An 18,546-nucleotide genomic window follows, 5' to 3' on the forward strand; every position below is an offset into this window, starting at 1 on the left:
TATTTTTATTAAAAGTATTTTTTCTTTTTTTTTGCCATGGCCTGGTCACCGGCCATGACCGGTAAAATATTTTTTTTATTAATAATAGTTTTATTAAAAATATATATTTTTATTTTTTTGGCCATGGCCTGGTTGCCGGCCATGGCCGGTAAAATATTTTTTTTATTAATAATATTTTTTATTAAAATATTTTTATTAAAAATATACATTTTTATTTTTTTGGGCCATGGCCTGGTCGCCGGCCATGGCCGGTAAAATATTTTTTTTTATTAATAATATTTTTTATTAAAATATTTTTATTAAAAATATATATTTTTATTTTTTTTTGCCATGGCCTGGTCGCCGGTAATGGCTGGTAAAATATTTTTTTTATTAAAATATTTTTATTAAAAATATATATTTTTCTTTTTTTTGGCCATGGCCTGATCGCTGGACATGGCCTGTAAAATATTTTTTTATTAATAATATTTTTATTAAAATATTTTTATTAAAAATATACATTTTTTTTTTTTTGCCATGGCCTGTGTGCCATGGCGTAAAATATTTTTTATTAATAATATTTTTTATTAAAAATATATATTTTTTTTTTGCCATGGCCTGGTCACCGGCCATGACAGGTAAAATATTTTTTTTATTAATAATATTTTTTTATTAAAAATATATTTTATTCTTTTTTTTTGCCATAGCCTGGTCGCCAGCCATAGCCGGTAAAATATTTTTTATTTTATTATTTTATTCTCGTCAGATCCGGTGAGGGCGGTCCTTGGGTCGGACATTAGAAGCTACATTAAAAACCAAGAAAATGAAGAAAAAAAATTGATTAAAAAATCGAATACTTTTTTTCGAAAGAACAATTTTGACAAATTGTGCCTCAAAATTGTTCTATCTAATTAATCAAATAAGTTAAGCTACTTTTTTCGATGAATACATTTCGGTATTTGAACAAAATGATTTTTTTTATCTGAAACAATTTCAGTATTTGGCGTTGATAAATGTCCAAAAACAATAGAAAGAAGAATTTTGTACTAACAAACGTAAATAATATTTTAATAAATTTTGAATTGTTTAAATTTTTTCTTTTATTTCTTCTTGCATCGTCGCGCGATCCGCGCACGCACGACTCGCCGCCGCCGGACAGTCGCCTCGCGCGAGCGAGGCGGACCTAATCACCCAAAAATTAACGGGCCGCAGCTCCTGGCGCGGCGAGCCGCTTCGGCGATCGCGGCGACGGCCTCGCCGATCGCGCCGCCGCGGCGAGAGGGTCCGCCCCTCGCCCTCGCGAAGGCGACCCTCTCTCTCAGCCGGCTACGGCGAGGCCGTGACGCCCTCGGGCTCGGCCCGACTGGCTGTGACGTCAGCCGGCCCGGCGATGGCGGCCGGCCAAACCAGTGGAACAACACACAAAATAAGAAATGAAAAAAAAAAAAAAGAAGAAAAAAACCGATTCTCAAAATTGTGCCTTAGAAACAAGAAGGAACTTTTACTTCTTGTTTCTCTTCCAAAATCGTTCTCGGCACAAATTTTTGAAAAAATGTGCCGAGGAACAAAAAGTTCTATAACGATTGTTCCCAAACTATTTTTGGGAACAAAAGAACAGAAATTTTCACTATTTGGCACGTTACCAAACGGGCCCTTAGCCTCTTCTTCCGTCACCAGATCTGACGAGGCCGACCCTTGCCCAAGCTAGGGCAGCCTCATCATAGGTGAAAAGCAAAGTAGAAGGGCCGAGCTCCAGCCCAGGAGAGAGCCCATTGACAATGCTTTCGTTACTGTTTCGAGGAAACGGACAACGCACGCAGCTTCGCTCCCAATCTTTCAATTTTTTGAAGTTGAAAGGGGCATGAAGCGCAAATCAATGGCTTGGCTTCTTCCCCCACTTTCTTGACTTCCCTCCATTTCCCTCTCCCAAAACCCACCATTCCGAGCGCAGGGGCGTCCCCTCTCTTTCGAATCCGACCAACCCTTGGAATTGCCTTGGTTCTTTACACAACAAGGTCTCTCTCTCTCTCTGTCTCTCTCTTTCTCGGTCTTAGGGTTTACATTTCCTCGTTTTCTTTTTCTTTGGGGGGCGGTTATCATGGCTGTTCTTGTCGGATCTGTCGGTTGTTTGCAACTGGGTTGCTTCCGGTACTGGTTTGCTAGTGGAATGAGCAAATAAACCTTGTTTTTTTTTCTTTTCAAGTAGAGTTTTCGTTGTGGCGTGATTATGGGGGTGCTATTGATGTTGTCATTGATGCGTTTACGGTACTGGTGCGAAGTTCTTGTGGTATTTGGGCAAAAGGGTTTTTTTTGGGGGGGTTCTAGAGGTTACTTGGTCTATGTCCCCCGTGTACCGGCAAATTAGGTGAATTTTCCTTCTATTTGTTTGCTCTATGAGTGTTGAGTCTTCTATTGTTAGCTTTTGTCTTCTAATTTCAGAACTACTCATTGCATTTGTACAGTCTTTTCTAGTAAAGAAACTGGAACATGCAGTTTTTCAAGATTATGAACATTTCCGCGTGAATGTATGGCAGGGGTTGTTTGCTATTGGATTTTACTTGGCTCGGGGAAGAGTAACTTTGGTTTCCAAATACTTGAAAGTAATGTGTATGCTTTTTGTAAAGAGATGCCTTTTGCCCACCTGTGTTATTGGGATTGGTTCGCCTCGGGCGGAGTAGAGGAAATCATTTATCAATTGAATGGGCCTTTAGGAATCTGTAAGATCTATAAAGGATATCTCATAATATAAACTACTTGATCCTATTCTTGGCCAAGTTGGTTTCTTGAGAAGAGTCCATTCATGTAGCTAAAGGGATTAACATTGGAAATAATTTGACATGTTGCTCTTGATATCTGGTCAGGGTTGTTTGCTTTTCGACTAATGAATAATTGGATTATGATCTTTAGCATCTTAGAGAGCCAGGATATGCTATTCTCATTTGGTTAGGTGGCTGTAGGCCTAGTCAACAAGAGACTCCTCTGGTTAGTTTGAGAATTTCCAAGGATAACTGCACATGGGCATCTGAGAACATTTGCGTACACCGCAAAATTTAACTATTTCTTCACTTATATGCACTAAAAGTTTTGCTGAATGATATTAGAAATTGTCAATTGAGTCGAATTGCCTGTATTTGAATTGGTAAGAATAATAGAATCATGACATCTACAGTCATTTCAATCTTTGATCCATATAAATCCGGTAAAACAGATCAGGTTGATCTTCTTCCATGGCATCTGGCTTGAAAAGCTTAGATTTGCATAATTGTAGTAATGTTGTGACTCAATGTGCAGGTTTCCTTAGGATGGATTTGACCACACAGAGTTTCCAGCGTCGACCACTCTCGATAAAACTCTGGCCGCCTAGCCAAAGTACCAGGATTATGCTCATGGAGCGTATGACAAAAAATCTAACAGCCCCATCTGTATTGTCTAGAAAGTATGGCCTTCTTAGTAAGGAAGAGGCCGAGGAGGATTCCAAGCGCATTGAAGAGAGTGCATTTGCTATCGCCAATCAACACTATGAGAAGGAGCCAGATGGTGATGGGAGTTCTGCAGTACAAGTTTATGCTACACAATCAAGTAAACTTATGCTGGAAGTCATTAAGAGAGGCCCTAGGACAAAGGTTGATGGCGAGGCCATTTTACCAGAAAAAGCTATTGCTGCAAGTGAAACTGTCTTTGACATCTCTGGTGGTCGACGGGCCTTTATTGATGCGGAAGAAGCTGAGGAGCTTCTTAAGCCATTGAAGGCACCAGGGAACTCCTACAAGAAAGTATGTTTCAGCAACAGAAGCTTTGGCTTAGATGCTGCCCGAGTTGCCGAGCCTTTTTTACTGTCTGTCAAGGATAAATTGACAGAAGTTGATCTATCAGATTTTGTTGCAGGAAGACCGGAAGCAGAAGCTCTTGAAGTGATGAATATTTTTTCGTCAGCCCTTGAAGGTTGCAAATTGAGGTGTCTGGACCTATCCAACAATGCATTGGGAGAAAAGGGCGTCAGGGCATTTGGAGCACTTTTAAAATCTCAAAATAATCTTGAGGAACTTTATTTGATGAATGACGGTATCTCTGAGGAAGCTGCTTTGGCAGTTTGTGAGTTACTTCCTTCTACTGAGAAGCTTAGGATCCTTCACTTCCATAATAACATGACTGGAGATGAGGGAGCACTTGCCATTTCTGAGATTGTGAAGCATTCCCCTGCCTTGGAGGACTTTCGATGTTCTTCTACAAGGATAGGCTCAGATGGTGGAGTTTCTCTGTGTGAGGCACTTAGCACGTGTTCCCGGATCAAGAAGCTTGATCTTCGGGATAACATGTTTGGTGTTGAAGCTGGAGTTGCTTTGAGCAAGGCTATCCCTTCATTTGCTGACCTAACAGAGGTATATTTTAGTTATCTAAACTTGGAGGATGATGGCACAGAAGCTCTTGCCCACGCTCTCAAGGAATCTGCACCTTCCCTTGAAGTTTTGGAAATGGCAGGGAATGACATTACTGCAAAAGCTGGTGCCACTTTAGCAGCCTGTATTGCAGCAAAGCAGTTTTTGACCAAGTTAAATCTGTCCGAGAATGAATTGAAGGATGAAGGTGCAATATTGATCGGTAAGGCTTTGGAAGAGGGCCATGGACAGTTGGTTGAAGTTGATTTCAGCACAAATGCAATTAGAAGGGTCGGAGCAAGAGTCCTAGCCCAGGCTGTTGTGCAGAAACCTGGATTTAAAATGCTGAATATAAATTCTAATTTCATTTCTGAAGAAGGGCTTGATGAGGTAAAGGATATATTTAAAAGCTCTCCTAATATGCTTGGTCCACTTGATGAGAATGACCCTGAAGGGGAAGATCTTGATGAGGAGGCTGATGAGGAAGGTGCTGGTAATGAGGATGAATTGGAGGCCAAGCTCAAGGATCTGGAAATAAAGCATGAGGAATAGTTTTGTTGATTCTCTGATTGCTCCAGTGAGAGAGTTCCTAGTAATTTTTAAACTGGTTCAGCTCTATTTGCAATGTCTAGTTGCTTGTTTGTAGGTTAGTTAGGCGATATTCTTGTCAAGTCAGTCATTTCATGTGAAGTTAAGAGACATGTAAGATGATCATTTTTCTTGCTGCCAAGTTTAGCAGATCATCATAGCAAAGTTGCATCTGAAGGGTATTTGATAAGGTCACTCGGGAAACTTTTCAAGCATGTTTTGAAGTCTTGTATATCCTCGTGCATTTCTCTATGGTGAAAATGGTCGACAGTTAGAAAAGATAGTGGTACTGGCACTGTGGCAGCTTTTTATCATTTTGTCGAACTGTGGCAGCTTAAATTGACTGGATATCCATGTGCATTTCTCTGTGTAGATTCCTTTATATGTGCAAATCTAATTGACCGTAGTTTCATGTTAAAAATCTAGGAAGTTGATTTGGATGGGATAATATTTGCATAAATACTAGCGTCTTATCACCTGTGAGAGTGTACATGCAGGAACCTTAGGCAAGAAATAAGTGCGAACCATAAAGTGTCTATGTTCTTTTAGTTCTCACTTGGAGTCTTGCGCTATTTTAAGAAGTCAGAGTTCGACCTTAACAAGTGACACACGTCTTCAATAAGCCAATACAAGAATTACAAGGTGTGGTCGAAGCCGAAAAGGGGTACTTTCTGCAAATTGATACGACATCTAGGGCGAAAATTTCGCGAGACGCATCCTTTTTACACAGCTACTGGAACTTTAAGAGACTCGAGTATCTTATCATCTATCGGAAAGTCCATTGGCTTCTTGTCTCTCCCGATCTTCACATACTCCTCAAACCGTTCCCTCAAATCTTCAGGAAGGTTTGTGGTACCTTTCCACCCCAGAATCTCTTTCGCTGCTCTTGGTTCTGCATAGAAGTGCTGCACAACGAGAGACAATGTCAGATAATTACACAATCAAGGACACAAACAGGCTGCGATTCCGAACTGGCGACATTGTCAGGCTGTAAACAATTTCATGTGAAGTATATTCGTCACTGGACGAGGTCTCTCTCACTACATGCTAATTAATTCGTACCAAAAATTCATTGCACACATTCCTATCATCGCATAAAGGGGGCTACTCTGATAATTATTGCAACATACCATGTTACGGAAGGGGAAGGCTTTCTTGGCATCTGCTCCAATTGTCTTGGGATCGTAGTGCACGATTTTGACTTCTCGGCCAGCAGCCTTAGCACACAGCCTTGCCATTCCGTCCAATGTAACAGCTCGGTCGCTGACACAGTTGAAGATGTTTCCAGATGCAGCAGTTGGGTTCTCAACGGCTAGAGTGAGCATAGATGAGAGATCCCTAACATGGGAAATGTTAGTCAGCTGCATCCCTGAACCGGGGATCGGTACGGGCCTGTCTCGGACAATTCCTGTTTTACCACCATGAAAGTTAGATTCTTGACATAAATTTCACTTGCTGCAATGCAGAATCGCCACTCACTAAATACGTAGTATACGAGCACAACCAAAAAAAAGGTGGTTACTTGTGTCGGCATTGCCTCTGATTTCATCTGCGCGTGTTTGAAACCTATGAGTACAGCTAGCTTTTGGAACAGGATTGGTCTTAACAAAATTTAGCCAGTCTTAATGACGTTTGGACGTGAAAATAGTCTAACCAAAATGAGCACTGGACAAACGAGATGCTAGGATGAACCGTTAAGTGACAGGACTCTACTCTTTTGCTGTCAAAATCTACATTTCCATCCCCTAGAAGAGCTAATTGGTGAGTCTAGGCATGGTCTTTTTGAAGACCCGGCACGTTCATGTTTGTCAAACACCAGAGAGAATTGTTTTAGCTTCATCTAGATTATAGATATATCACAAAGGTATTTTTATCAAGTATACGACAGAAACCAGGGCGGGGGTGGTTAAAAAAAGTGTCTCTGAATAATTCTGCTGGATGCTTCGTACATGGATACAACTCCTTTTTAGGCCAAATATGACAGAAATGTCGTCATTTATAAATTTCTGAACAAAGACTTTGAGATGCTTACGATCGAAGAACCACTCCTCGCAATCTTTGTTGTTGCCTGATCCAGTCATGTACTGTGGACGGAATGATGCCCAGTTATCGAAAATCTCTGAAATGTACTTCTCTACTCCAACATGACCGGCATCAGCTTTCACAACATCCTGTAATAGGTTCAGTTTTAATCAGTTCAGTGGGATATCCTATGTCTCATGTGTGAATCTATGCCCTCATCCCCAAGTTTAAACATACCCCTTCAACATGAGGCGGTTCATCAGTCGGCTTATAGATTCCAGCGCTGCTGATGAATAGGAATTGTTTCACTCCGATGCTCTTCGCCCAATCTGCTACCGGCCTATATGAGCACACGAGAAGAGCTGTTTAGAAAATACCGCTTTGGGTCCTATAGAGTGTGCAAGAGCGTCTGCCTATAGCGATATCGTATCCCTCTTCGACTTCTTTTTCAAATGCTTGCAGAGCAATGCAGTAGACCGAAATTCCAGCATTCAAAGCATCGAACTTCATCAAAGATATTGTGATAAGTAAGAAGGGAAACGAAGCATGACAAGCGTGTGCGAGCAATTTTCAAAGTATCAGTCATTCTCAATCATCCATTTTCACTTATTTGATCAATGTTCGAGATAAATGAGTAAGTGATGATTGGTGAAGACTAGTTAGTAGTCAGGCATCTAGCCACTCGACATCGCTAATTCGATGTCAAAGAAAACTACAAAAGAGAAAGATCATAACCATAACAAGAACAGACCTGACAGCATCCAAGTCCTTGCCATTATTGTCAAGAACTACATCAAATGCTTCTCCTCCCACCACTTTCCCCACATCCCCTGGGTCTCCCCACACCGTTTTCCCCCCTCCACTCACAATTTCCTGCGATTCAACATATGAATGATTAAACCCAATCAAGAATATCCAAAAGATCACAACTCATTACGAAGTCCCGCAAGCACAGACACTGCAGCACAACACACATTGGCACAAAGTTATGCAGGAGCAGTGCAACGCTATTGCTAGCACTAAGTGCCGGCTATTGCTAAAATACCAAGTGACCCCGACAGTGAGTGGGCATTGAAGAAAGCGTCGAAATTTGCGAAAATTGAACCAGACCGAGAATCGGGTGAAAGGGGGCTTCTTCATCTTGTCGGAGCCCTCCTCGCCGACGGTGAGGACGGTGACGGAGTGGCCGGAGGCGAGGAGCTCCTTGGCCAAGTAGAAGCCGATGACGGCATGCCCGCCGCTGTTGGCGTTGACGATGAGCACCTTCTTCTTCTCGGTGGCGGCAGCGGCATTATTTACAGAGAAGGAGGAGGAGGAGGCAGAGTGGGGAGTGGAGCGAGGCTTGAGGAGGAAAGAAGGGGAGGAGGAGGTGGAGATGGAGATGGAGAAGGAGAGAGAAGGAGAGGAGCGTGGGAGAGAGAAGAGGCGCGGAGGAGGAGGATGAGGAGAGGAGGAGGAGAGAGAAGGTGGAGAGGACAAGAGGAGAGACGAGGATGAGGAAGCGAGAGCAGCAGCAGCAGCCATTGATGATGATTCTTCCTCCTGCTTCTCGCTCTCTCTGCTCCGGAGAATTCAGAGCCAGCGGTTTCTGTTTGTTCTGGATAGGAGGAATGATTCGGTTGGCGAACCGGACCGGAACCTAACTTAACTAACTCCCTGTCCGGTTCAGTTAATACGGTTTGTCCCCATCTCTCTCTCTCTCTCTCTTTCTTTTCTGTTTTTTGTTTTTTTGAGTTTGAAAAGGCCCAATTCCCTAAAAAACCCCCAACTTTAGCCTTTGTCCCAAATATATCCCAAACTTTTTTTTGTCTCATAAAAAACCCCAAACTTTTACTTTTGTCCCAAATCTACCCCATTTACTATTCATCCAATTTTTTAATATTATTTTTTCGAATTTTTTTATTTTCTTTTTTTTTTCACCTTCAACCTCCGGCTGGTCGCCGATCCGGCGACCGGCCAAAGGCGAGGGCCGGCGAGGTCGGCCCCGCCCGCCGGGCGAGGCTCGGCCTCGCCGTTGCTAGGCGAGGCCGACCTCATGCCGACGGCCGGCGGGCCGAGCCTCGCCCAGATCCGGCGAGGCTCGGCCGTCAGCCGGCACTGGCGAGGTCGGCCTCGCCATTGTCGGGCAAGGTCGGCCGAGGCCGAACCTCGCCGTTCCGGGCGAGGCGAGACCTCGCCGATTGCCGGCGGGGGCCGACCTCGCCGGCGGCCGGCGGGTCGAGCCTCGCCAAATCTGGTGAGGGTCGGCCCGCCGTGCAATGGCGAGGCTCGGCTCGCCCGGCCAGCAGCCGAGGCCGACCTCGCCATCGGCCCCCATTGGCACCTAGCGAGGTCGGCCGAGGCTGAACCTCGCCGTTGCTGGGCGAGGCCGACCGAGGCTGAACCTCGCCGTTGCTGGGCAAGGCCGACCTCGCCAGCTGCCGGCGGGGCCGAGCCTCACCAGATCCGGGCGAGGCTCGGCCTCGTTGCCGGGCGAGGCCGACCTCGTGCCGGCTAAGCCGGCGGGCCGAGGTCGGCCTCGCCATCCTGCCAGAGGCGGCCTCGTCGGTCCCTCGCCTCGGCCGGTCGGCCGGACCGGCGATCGGCCGGAGGTTGATGGTGAAACAAAAAAAAAGAAAAAAATTCAAAAAAATAAAAAATAATATTAAAAAATTGGATGAATAGTAAACGGGGTAGATTTGGGACAAAAGTAAAAGTTTGGGGTTTTTTATGAGACAAAAAAAAGTTTGGAATATAATTGGGACAAAGGCTAAAGTTGGGGGTTTTTTAGAGAATTGGGCCGTTTGAAAATCACATAGAAATGTGTGAGCTAGCTTTTAGCTCCATCAAGCTTTCAGCATTTTGGCAACTTATATGTGTGTGTGTGTATATTTTTGAGGTATTCGATGTCGGGTAGTAATTAGCTAATCCTGCACCGAAAGTGAGGATCGCCACATTTCATGCAGTCGCGCATGTGGCGGCTGCTAATTACTAAATACGCAAGTGTCCTCAAGAGATTGAGTTAGTGCAACCATTTGAACCCGCGATGATTGAATAGGCTTGTATTTTTTAACCGATTCTTGATATCAGATATGGTCGAAGGAAGTTCCGATGATGACGACGCGAATAAAATGCATTTTACGTTTTAAAAAAATAATATTTTGACAGAATTATGTCTAAAAATCATTCTCCAAGCTTGTCTGTGATTTATAAAAAGAAAAGAAAAATTGGATTTTCTACTAAAAGAGCATGGGCAAAGGCTAAGATATTTGCCCAAAAAAGGAAAAAAAGTTATGCATTTCATCCAATTCAGTGCTCTACTCGACCGAAAGAAGAAAATTCAGGTCCTCTCATTCATCGTATTTTAGTAAGTTTATTCCTCATTTTTGTCTTTTGCAATCGACACTTCTAAACCGCTCAGTTTGTGCAATCAAATTTCTCGGTCGGTGCAATCAAATTTCTCGGTCGCTTGATAACTTGCGCAGCAGAAAAAACTGTTGAGTGACAAATTTAAAAGTTTAGAATAATTTGAGGACACAATGGAACTCGTGTAAAGTATAAAGACGACATTAGATATTCGAGAAAAGAAAATTCGGTGATCTTGGTATCATCAACAATTGCAGCTTTTATCTTTCGAGCACAATGCAACACACTTTATTCCAAAATGAAACCACTAGTCCACAAACAATCTGGACAATTCACCTCATCCCATCTCATTTACTCAAGAGAAACTTTGTTCCAATTAGCCTCATTCTCATTTTCTCTTTTGAAAACCACATTACTCACTTTGTTCATACGGAGTCAAAATCTTACTCAAGCCCTTTAATTATATGGATAAGTTTCGACCCAAAAAATAATTAGAGAGATAAGTGCACTAAAAGTCCGAAAAATTTGTTGCGAATGTGTAATTGAGTCATAAAACTTGTTAAATTAGTGTAATAAAGTCCTTCTGTTAACTTCATTCGCTTTGGGCCCATATAGAGATATTTCCTAAAGGAAAATGGTACATTTATTAATGTCTGTTTACATAATGATTTAATAAGTAATGTATTAGGTTGTCATAAATTGTTAAACATGACTCATTTGTTTAAAGGGTCAATCACAATATGACACAAACTCTAACTCCTACTCCCTTTTATTGAATATGACTTATAGATTCTCGAAATTTTTTCCCCATTTTCTTTTCTTTCCGCACCCTATCAAAAGGTTCTTGAATTACCTTCTCGAATAAAAGTTCACTCCAATTTAGGCAATTTAATGGGATCAGTCAAAAAACCGTGTTAGAAGCTTTGACCCTCTGTATCTATTATTAAATTATGTGGTAAAATAAAGGGATAAATGTACTGAAAGTCCTAAAACTTATCACGAAAATGTATTTGAATCCTAAAACTCGTTAAGTTAATTCAATTAAATCTTTTCGTCAATTCCGTCCAACTAGGCTAACGGAAAATGCTAACGTGACATTTTTATTATTATTTTCTTAGGACCAGTGGTGACGTTGTGGTGCTCATCAAGCGCCACATTAGAAAATATTTTAAAATTAAAAATAAATATAAACTAAATTAGATTAAAAAACAAAAAAAACTAAATGTTAAAAAAAATAGCTAAAAAAAGACAAATTGAGGTCCTCTCCTACTAACGCCACCACCCATCGCCGGAAAGTGCCGGTGGAGGTTGCTTGGGCCTCGCCGGCCTCGAGCGACGCTTCGACAGCCTCGGACGAGGGCCTGACGGTCCAGATCTAAAGGAGGGACGAGGGCTTGGCGGTCCAGATCTAAAGGAGGGCGCGATTCTCGCCCTAGATTTAAGCGAGGGTAGCAAGGCCCTTGCAGGGGCCGGCAAGACCTCGCTTGGGATGGGCGATGCTCGCCCAACCCAAGGTGAGGTCTCGCTAAGGGTTGCCGAGGACTCGCCTGGGGCCGGCAAGGGTTGCCGGGCTCTGGCAAGGCTTAGGTGACCTCCATTGGCCCTTTCGGGCTATATGCGGCAGTGGCCACCGGTAAGGGCTTGTTCCTCCGTTTTTTTTTGGTACTTGGTTTTTAATTTTTTTTATCCTTTTTAATTGATTTAATCTAATTTAAGTAAAATTTGAAAAATAAAATAATAAAGATGCCATGTAGGAGAGAGAAAGTAAAAAAAATGTCACGTCAATATTTTTTGTAAGCCCGGTTGGACAAAATTAACGGTATGACTCGATTGCACTTTTTGAAAGTTTAGTATTCAATTGCACCTTCGCGATAAATTTTAGGACTTCCAGTATACTTATCCCTAAAGTAAAAATCCCACTTGTGCCACTACGAGTATTTGGATAACTTTGTCTGTCCATATACCGTTCGAGATAGCTGCAACGTCTTAACATTACGCGTTGCCTTCTCAATGCAAATCAAATCAACCATCTTCATCAAGAGATCTCTGCAGTTTTTCCATTGAATCAACCGCGCTTTATTTCTTGATCATTGGAAAATAGATCTTGAACAATCCTCGAGACTAGATATGCTTAAAGGAAGTTCTAATAAGAATGACAGCACAGATGAGATGCATTGTGTTTTTTATATTCAAAAGCTGTCAAACAGCACTGCACTAAGATTATACGTGCAATGATATCAAATGTGTTAAAATAGAATCGATCAATGTGAGAGTAATATCTGAAAAGATAATTGTCCAAGCTTGTCTGTGGTTTAGAAAAAAAATTGAATTTTAAATAAATAAAAAAAGAGCATGGGCAAACTTGAGCAGTTCAAGCTGGGGCAATTAGGCCCATTGAACGACTTCATTAAATCCAGCAAACAAGGGTTAATATCACGAAAATTTTCAAACTAGTACATATGTGATAAATTTACTCCATACTAATTTATTGATTACCAAAAACCCTAAACTGGTACGTTTCTAATAAATTTACCCTCCGTTAGTTTCCGTTAAATTGGATTAATATCACAAAAAATCCTAAACTGGTACACCTGTGACAACGAAGGATAAAATCCAAAAGTGGTTCATGTGTCAACTGTCACATGTCATTTGACAAAGCAATTTGATAGTAAAATTTAACGAAAACTAACATAGGGTAAATTTATCACAGGTATACCAATTTGGGGTTTTTGGTTGTCAAATAATTAGTTTAGAGTAAATTTATCACAGATGTATCAGTTTAGGCTTTTTTGTAGTATTAACCCACAAAAGAATGTCATACTCTTTTCTTCTTCTTTTTTCCTTATCTATGTATAACATAAAATTGAGGAAATTGTAGGCTTTTCCATTTTCGAAAAGAGCGACGTCTAATTCAAGCCCTCTAATTTTTTTCTATTTTAGTAATGTCAATTCATCGATTTTGTTCAAGCAATCAACGGTTCTCACCCTTTCGATTTGTGCAATCAAGTTTTTCGGTACCTGATTACTTGCGCAGGAAAAACCATCTGAGTGACAGGTTTAAACGTTGTGCGATAGTGACAAATCTAAACATTGTGCTTCACGCACCGCATCAAAAGAAGAGGAGGAAACAATGAGAAAAAGAAAATGAAGAAAGAGAGGCTCGCAAGACCAAATTCAAATCCTTGTGTTGACAACTTTGACTAGCTGTTGTAGCTACCTTCATGACCAATTGGCCATGACCACCCAATTATTGCATTGTATGACAATTGTTGGCGTCGATGTTCTTCTCGTAAAGATTAGTTTGGACAATTCTACAAAAGTTAGAGGACAAAATGGAACCCACATAAAATATAGGAGACGACATTAGACATTTGACTAAACAGAGTTCGGAGACTTTAGTATCCTCAACGATTGGACCGATAGTTTTATCTTTTTACATACACACTTTATTCGAGTGGTGTCGAAATCTTTGAAAACAATAAGCCCGTGTTCTACTGACCTTTTTTTTAAAGTAGACTGGCGCGAACATACAGATCGAGCAAAGCTCGTAGATGGCCTTGAACTCGATCTTTACCATAGCTCATAGAATGCGAATGTCTGCCTTTCTTAGAATATCATAACTGCACCGTCCAAAATGAAACCATTAGTCCACAAACGATTGAGCCAATTCACCCCCACCTCGTCTCATTTACTCAAAGAGAAACTTCTGCTAATCTTCTTCCCTTCCTCCAAACTTTCAGAGAACACATATCTCTTTATGGTTTCGGGTCGGGTAGCATGGAAACCCGATCCGATCAGACCCATCGACACCCCTCGGAACAACCACCTCCGGCTGAGGAGCTCCGGCCTCCTAGTGCATGACAAAATTATCATTGGACACTTCGTCGGTATACAGATGTACCGTTTTGACGTACAAAGTGCAAATACAAGGAATACCGCGATTTGTCTATTGTTTTTCTTCTGTGCTTGTACGACGTATTGTTGTAACCAAGTGCGAAAATGTCGAATGAATACAAAATGCACGGTTCATTGATGTAACGTGAAAATAGCCAAGTTTTGCCATTGGGGAGAGGTGCAAAACCTGGCCCAAAAGGCAATGTTAGCCTCGTTCTCGTTTTGTCTTTCCAAGACTACATCACTCGCTTTTGTCCAAACGGGGTAAAAAATTCTTCGAAAACAGTAAATTCCGTGTTTTACTAAGAAATTCAAAGTAGACCCGCCTAGGTTTGAGCGGGTCATGCCGGGGCTTGTCATTGGCCCTAATTTTGTTACTCCGAGTCTGCCTATCGTAAGAAAAAAGTTCACACTTTAGTTACGAGATCGAGTCCGGATCGAGTTAAGTTTGGGTCAAAACTCAATTTTATATATAGGGATATTTCCTCAAGGAAAAAGCTACATATATTAAATTTTGTTTACAAAAATCGGTTTATCAGGTCATGTGTTATAAGTTATTATTGGTGCTTGAACATGTCCCACTAGTTTGAAGAGTCACCTGCAGTCCGACACATCTCTTAGTAAACCGATTTTGTCAACTATTTTAGTAAGTCGAGCATTAGTCATTCCTAAATCTGTCGGTTCAAGTTAGCGTAGATTGAGTGTGTGTTTGACGAATTTATTTAAATGTATATTGTTGGATTTACGGTTTAGACTTATACCTAAATCTGTATAGAAAATATCTTCAACTTTGCCCACAATCACTAATTCCATTTTCCCTCTGTTTGGGAAACTAGAGAAAGTGGGGGAACCAAATGAGGGTGGAAAGTTGAAAAAAATTTGAAAATTTCGTATGAGTAAAGAGAAAGGAAAATTTAGCATATCTTAAAATTTCTCTCCATTCTTTTCTTTCTCCACCCTATCAAAGGTTTTCAGAATCCGCATTACCCAAGAAATTACTCTAATTTGAACAAATTCGATGGGAACACCCGCATTATTAAGGATTAATACCACCAAAAAATCCTCAAATTGGTACATATACGAAAAATTTATCATAAACTAATTTTTTAACCACCAAAAACCCCAAACCGGTACACCTGTGACAAATTTACGCTACGTTAGTTAAATTTTAGGGAAAACCACCAAAAACCCCAAACTTTGCCATCTCGTGACACATTTACCCCAACTTTTTTTTGTGACACCAAAAACCCCGAACTTTACTTTTTGTGACACATTTACCCCAATGTATTTAATCCATGGGCATTTTCGTCTTTTTGCTTTTTCTTTTTTTTTTTTTTTTTTCCTTTCCGCGAGGGCCCCCCCTCCAGCGGGCAGGCGAGTCCGGCGGGCCTCGCCGGATCCGGCGAGGGGGCCCTCGACAAAAAAACAATTGCACCTGTGCCACCATGAGTACTCGGACAAAAGTGAGGTAATTGCGGCACGCATGTACCAATTTTAGAATTTTCATGACAAGAAAATTTATTTTAGGATATACGTGGCATATATATATTAGTTTGAAAATTTTCGTGACATCGACCCAAAAAAAAAAAAACCCACGAAACTATGACACGGGAAGATCGCAGCCCGTTGGATCAACGAGGCTCCCTCCATAGCCGCACTCACAAGTGAACCTTTTACTTCATTCATCTTTTTGACTTTTTGAGACTTTTTTTTTTTTTGGTCAGAGACTTTTTGAGACTTTGGACCGAATTTTCTTATAACCAATTTCTTTTTCTTTTTTTGAAGCCTGATTTATAACCAAATTCACGGGCCTTTTTTTCTTTTTTGGTCGGAATTCACGGGGCTTTTAGTTAGATGAATTTAATATAAAAGGAGAAAAAAGAAAACATAATTTTTTATTTTTTAGGAATTTCAGATTTCAGAACGTTACCCAAATCGGCGCGGCCTCAATTTAAAAACCACCTTCTCCATCAATCTCTCTCTCTCTCTCTCAAGTCAAGCAAGCTGAAACTAGCCGTTACTCTCTCTCTCTCTGTCTCTCTAACGCTCCCATGGCTGCTTCAGTGGACTCGCCACCACCTCCCCGCATCAACGTATCTCCACCTCGTCCTTCTCGTCGTGATTTTTTCTTTTGCCCAAAGCGGATTCGCCCCCCCCCCCCCGTCTCGTGTTACGAGCTCTTCGCTGAACCGGGCGTGTCGGTTTGATTGATTTTGCAGGAGGGCGCGGGCTTCGCGGGCGGCTCTTCTCCTCCTACTGCCCTCCTCTCCGCTTCCGCCCTGTTCAGCCCTTCCTCGGACAAGCGCTTCTGGAGCAGCCTGCGGTGCCGGGTCGACGCCATCCTCGCGGATCGGGACCGCGGGGCTGCCGCCGGGGAAACGGGGCGGGGCAAGGGGATGAAGGAAGACTCGTTGCTCCTGCTCAGAGGGTTCGACTCCGTCGCCCACACTCTGTCTCAGCTCTCCGACAACATCGACAACGCCCTTCAGGTGAAATTTTTGGACCATTTTCAGAGCGTTCGACGATGGCGGTTGTGTGAATTTTGGGGGCTTTCACGGCTGATTCTTCCCTCTGCTTTTGCTCTGTTTTATATCAGGGAGCTAGAGATCTGGCAAAGCCACCTACTCTGACGTCCATCTTCCATAGCAATCTGAAGAAGAGTTCAGATGACAGCAGAGAAATAAAACGACATTCCCGAGACGAAGAAGAAGAAGAAGAAAGGAAGAAAGCAGAGAAAAGAAAGTTCGATTCGAGCAATTGCTCCGAAGAAGGCGATTCGCAGGAAGAAAATGGTCCAAGCCCAAAACTCGCAAAGCTGAAGAAAGCCAAAAATGTCGGTAAATGTCGATTTTTTCCCTCTCCTACGTTATCTTAAATTGAACCATCTGATTTGTTGGTACGCTTTGAGCTGGACTTAAAGCTGTTTGTTGATTTGGGATTTTTTCTTCAGCTTGCGGTGTCTATGGCAACAAAAGCAGCTTCGCTCGCGAGAGAACTGAACTCGATCAAGTCGGACCTGTGCTTCATGCAAGAGCGATGTGCTCTGCTTGAGGAGGAGAACAGAAGGCTCAGAGACGGATTTTCGAAGGGGATTAGGCCTGAGGAAGATGATCTGGTACTTGGGGTTTCATTACATATCTTAATTCGAATTATGCGAGTGTCTCACAGTGCTTGGTCTTGTCTGTTGTTTTTGAACACACACAATCAGTCTCTTGAACACAACTAGAGTCTCTCTATCTTGGGACCAAAAACCAAAGATTATGCGTCTGCTCATGGAAGTGGGAATTACAGAGATGTAGTTTGATTTGGTCTTGCTCGGTTCTGATTCTTTTCACTCATAAGAAAAGGAAATCGACCCGGCTAGAACTATAAACATGAGTTTGAGTTAGAAAATGCCATGTACCAATTCTCCGAGCTGCTTCCCAGTTTAAGCACTCGTTGCTGCAATCGACATTGAGTGGTGAAAAAGAAAAGGCTGAGAAAGAGCAGAATTTGCAAGCGCAGATATTGCTGATATGCTAAACATGGCGAATTGTGCTTTTGGCAGGTGAGGCTTCAGCTGGAAACCCTACTGGCCGAGAAATCCAGATTGGCAAACGAAAACGCGAATCTGATTCGAGAAAACCAGTGCCTCAATCAGCTGGTCGCATATCACCAGCTCACTTCGCAAGACCTCTCGGAGTCATATGAGCAAGTCATGCAGGGCATGTGTTTAGACTTCTCGTCTCCGCCGCCTCCCATAGCCGAAGATGAGGCAGATGATGGCGATGATGGAACTCCTGGAACTCCCGGGAACGACGTTTTCAGTTTTAACACTTCTTCTCTCCACGAGAGTTTCCAACAGGAACAGTTGTAGGAAGTGAAGTGTTCATTGTATCGGAAGTCCCAGAAGTGCGGCAACAATGGTTTTTGTTGCCTAATTTTGATTTCGAATTGGGAATTTGGTGGATCGCCCTTTCCACAAGTGATAAAGTCAGACTTTTGTACTAGGCAATATCAATAAAGTTCTTCATGAACTTGAACGAGAAGTGTACGCATGCACCATCCTTCATATTTTGATTGATCAACATCAGCAGTTGCATTCCGGACTCTAGTTTTGCCACCCAATCCAAATGCCGGTGGATATATCTACTACCACAGAACGTAGCAAATCAAGCAGAAAATTTTAAAGGCGAAATGTTTCGCCATTTGTGTCTCATCATCAATATGTACCCTCCATACATTATATCCTGTAGAACTTGATGCGGAGATGGACCGAGAATCTCCCGGATATCAAACTGTTAGCGAGTCGGATATTTGTTAAGTCATGAGAGCCAAGCTGACTTACCTCCATGTAAGCTCT

General features: G+C 42.2%; 3 protein-coding genes across 4 annotated transcripts; 2 read left to right on the forward strand and 1 right to left on the reverse strand.

Moving 5' to 3' along the window:
* Positions 1-1,789: 1,789 nt before the first annotated feature.
* On the forward strand, positions 1,790-5,125 carry LOC115666525 (RAN GTPase-activating protein 1). 2 transcript variants are annotated; one of them, XM_030588235.2, is made up of 2 exons: positions 1,790-1,994; positions 3,271-5,125. In XM_030588235.2, exon 2 carries the CDS (start codon positions 3,282-3,284, stop codon positions 4,905-4,907), a length of 1,626 nt encoding a protein of 541 aa, XP_030444095.1. In that variant the 5' UTR covers positions 1,790-1,994; positions 3,271-3,281; the 3' UTR covers positions 4,908-5,125. The 2 variants fall into 2 exon arrangements, with proteins under 2 accessions (XP_030444095.1, XP_056169814.1); XM_056313839.1 differs by lacking the exon at positions 1,790-1,994 and adding an exon at positions 2,034-2,344.
* Positions 5,126-5,461: 336 nt separating this feature from the next.
* On the reverse strand, positions 5,462-8,579 carry LOC115666526 (chloroplast stem-loop binding protein of 41 kDa a, chloroplastic). The gene is made up of 6 exons (XM_030588236.2): positions 8,076-8,579; positions 7,717-7,838; positions 7,203-7,305; positions 6,976-7,114; positions 6,074-6,351; positions 5,462-5,848 (listed from the first exon to the last, which is right to left on the reverse strand). The coding sequence occupies exons 1-6, from the start codon at positions 8,487-8,489 to the stop codon at positions 5,666-5,668; spliced, it is 1,239 nt and encodes a 412-aa protein (XP_030444096.2). The 5' UTR covers positions 8,490-8,579; the 3' UTR covers positions 5,462-5,665.
* Positions 8,580-16,178: 7,599 nt separating this feature from the next.
* Positions 16,179-18,292, forward strand: LOC115679089 (uncharacterized). The gene is made up of 5 exons (XM_030602650.2): positions 16,179-16,297; positions 16,424-16,693; positions 16,801-17,037; positions 17,155-17,319; positions 17,752-18,292. The coding sequence occupies exons 1-5, from the start codon at positions 16,256-16,258 to the stop codon at positions 18,058-18,060; spliced, it is 1,023 nt and encodes a 340-aa protein (XP_030458510.1). The 5' UTR covers positions 16,179-16,255; the 3' UTR covers positions 18,061-18,292.
* Positions 18,293-18,546: the final 254 nt, after the last annotated feature.

The sequence above is a fragment of the Syzygium oleosum genome, unplaced genomic scaffold, assembly GCF_021117445.2.
Source record: "Syzygium oleosum isolate NSW1041296 unplaced genomic scaffold, Sole_v2.1 Sole_v2.01, whole genome shotgun sequence".
NCBI classification, from domain to species: Eukaryota; Viridiplantae; Streptophyta; class Magnoliopsida; order Myrtales; family Myrtaceae; genus Syzygium; species Syzygium oleosum.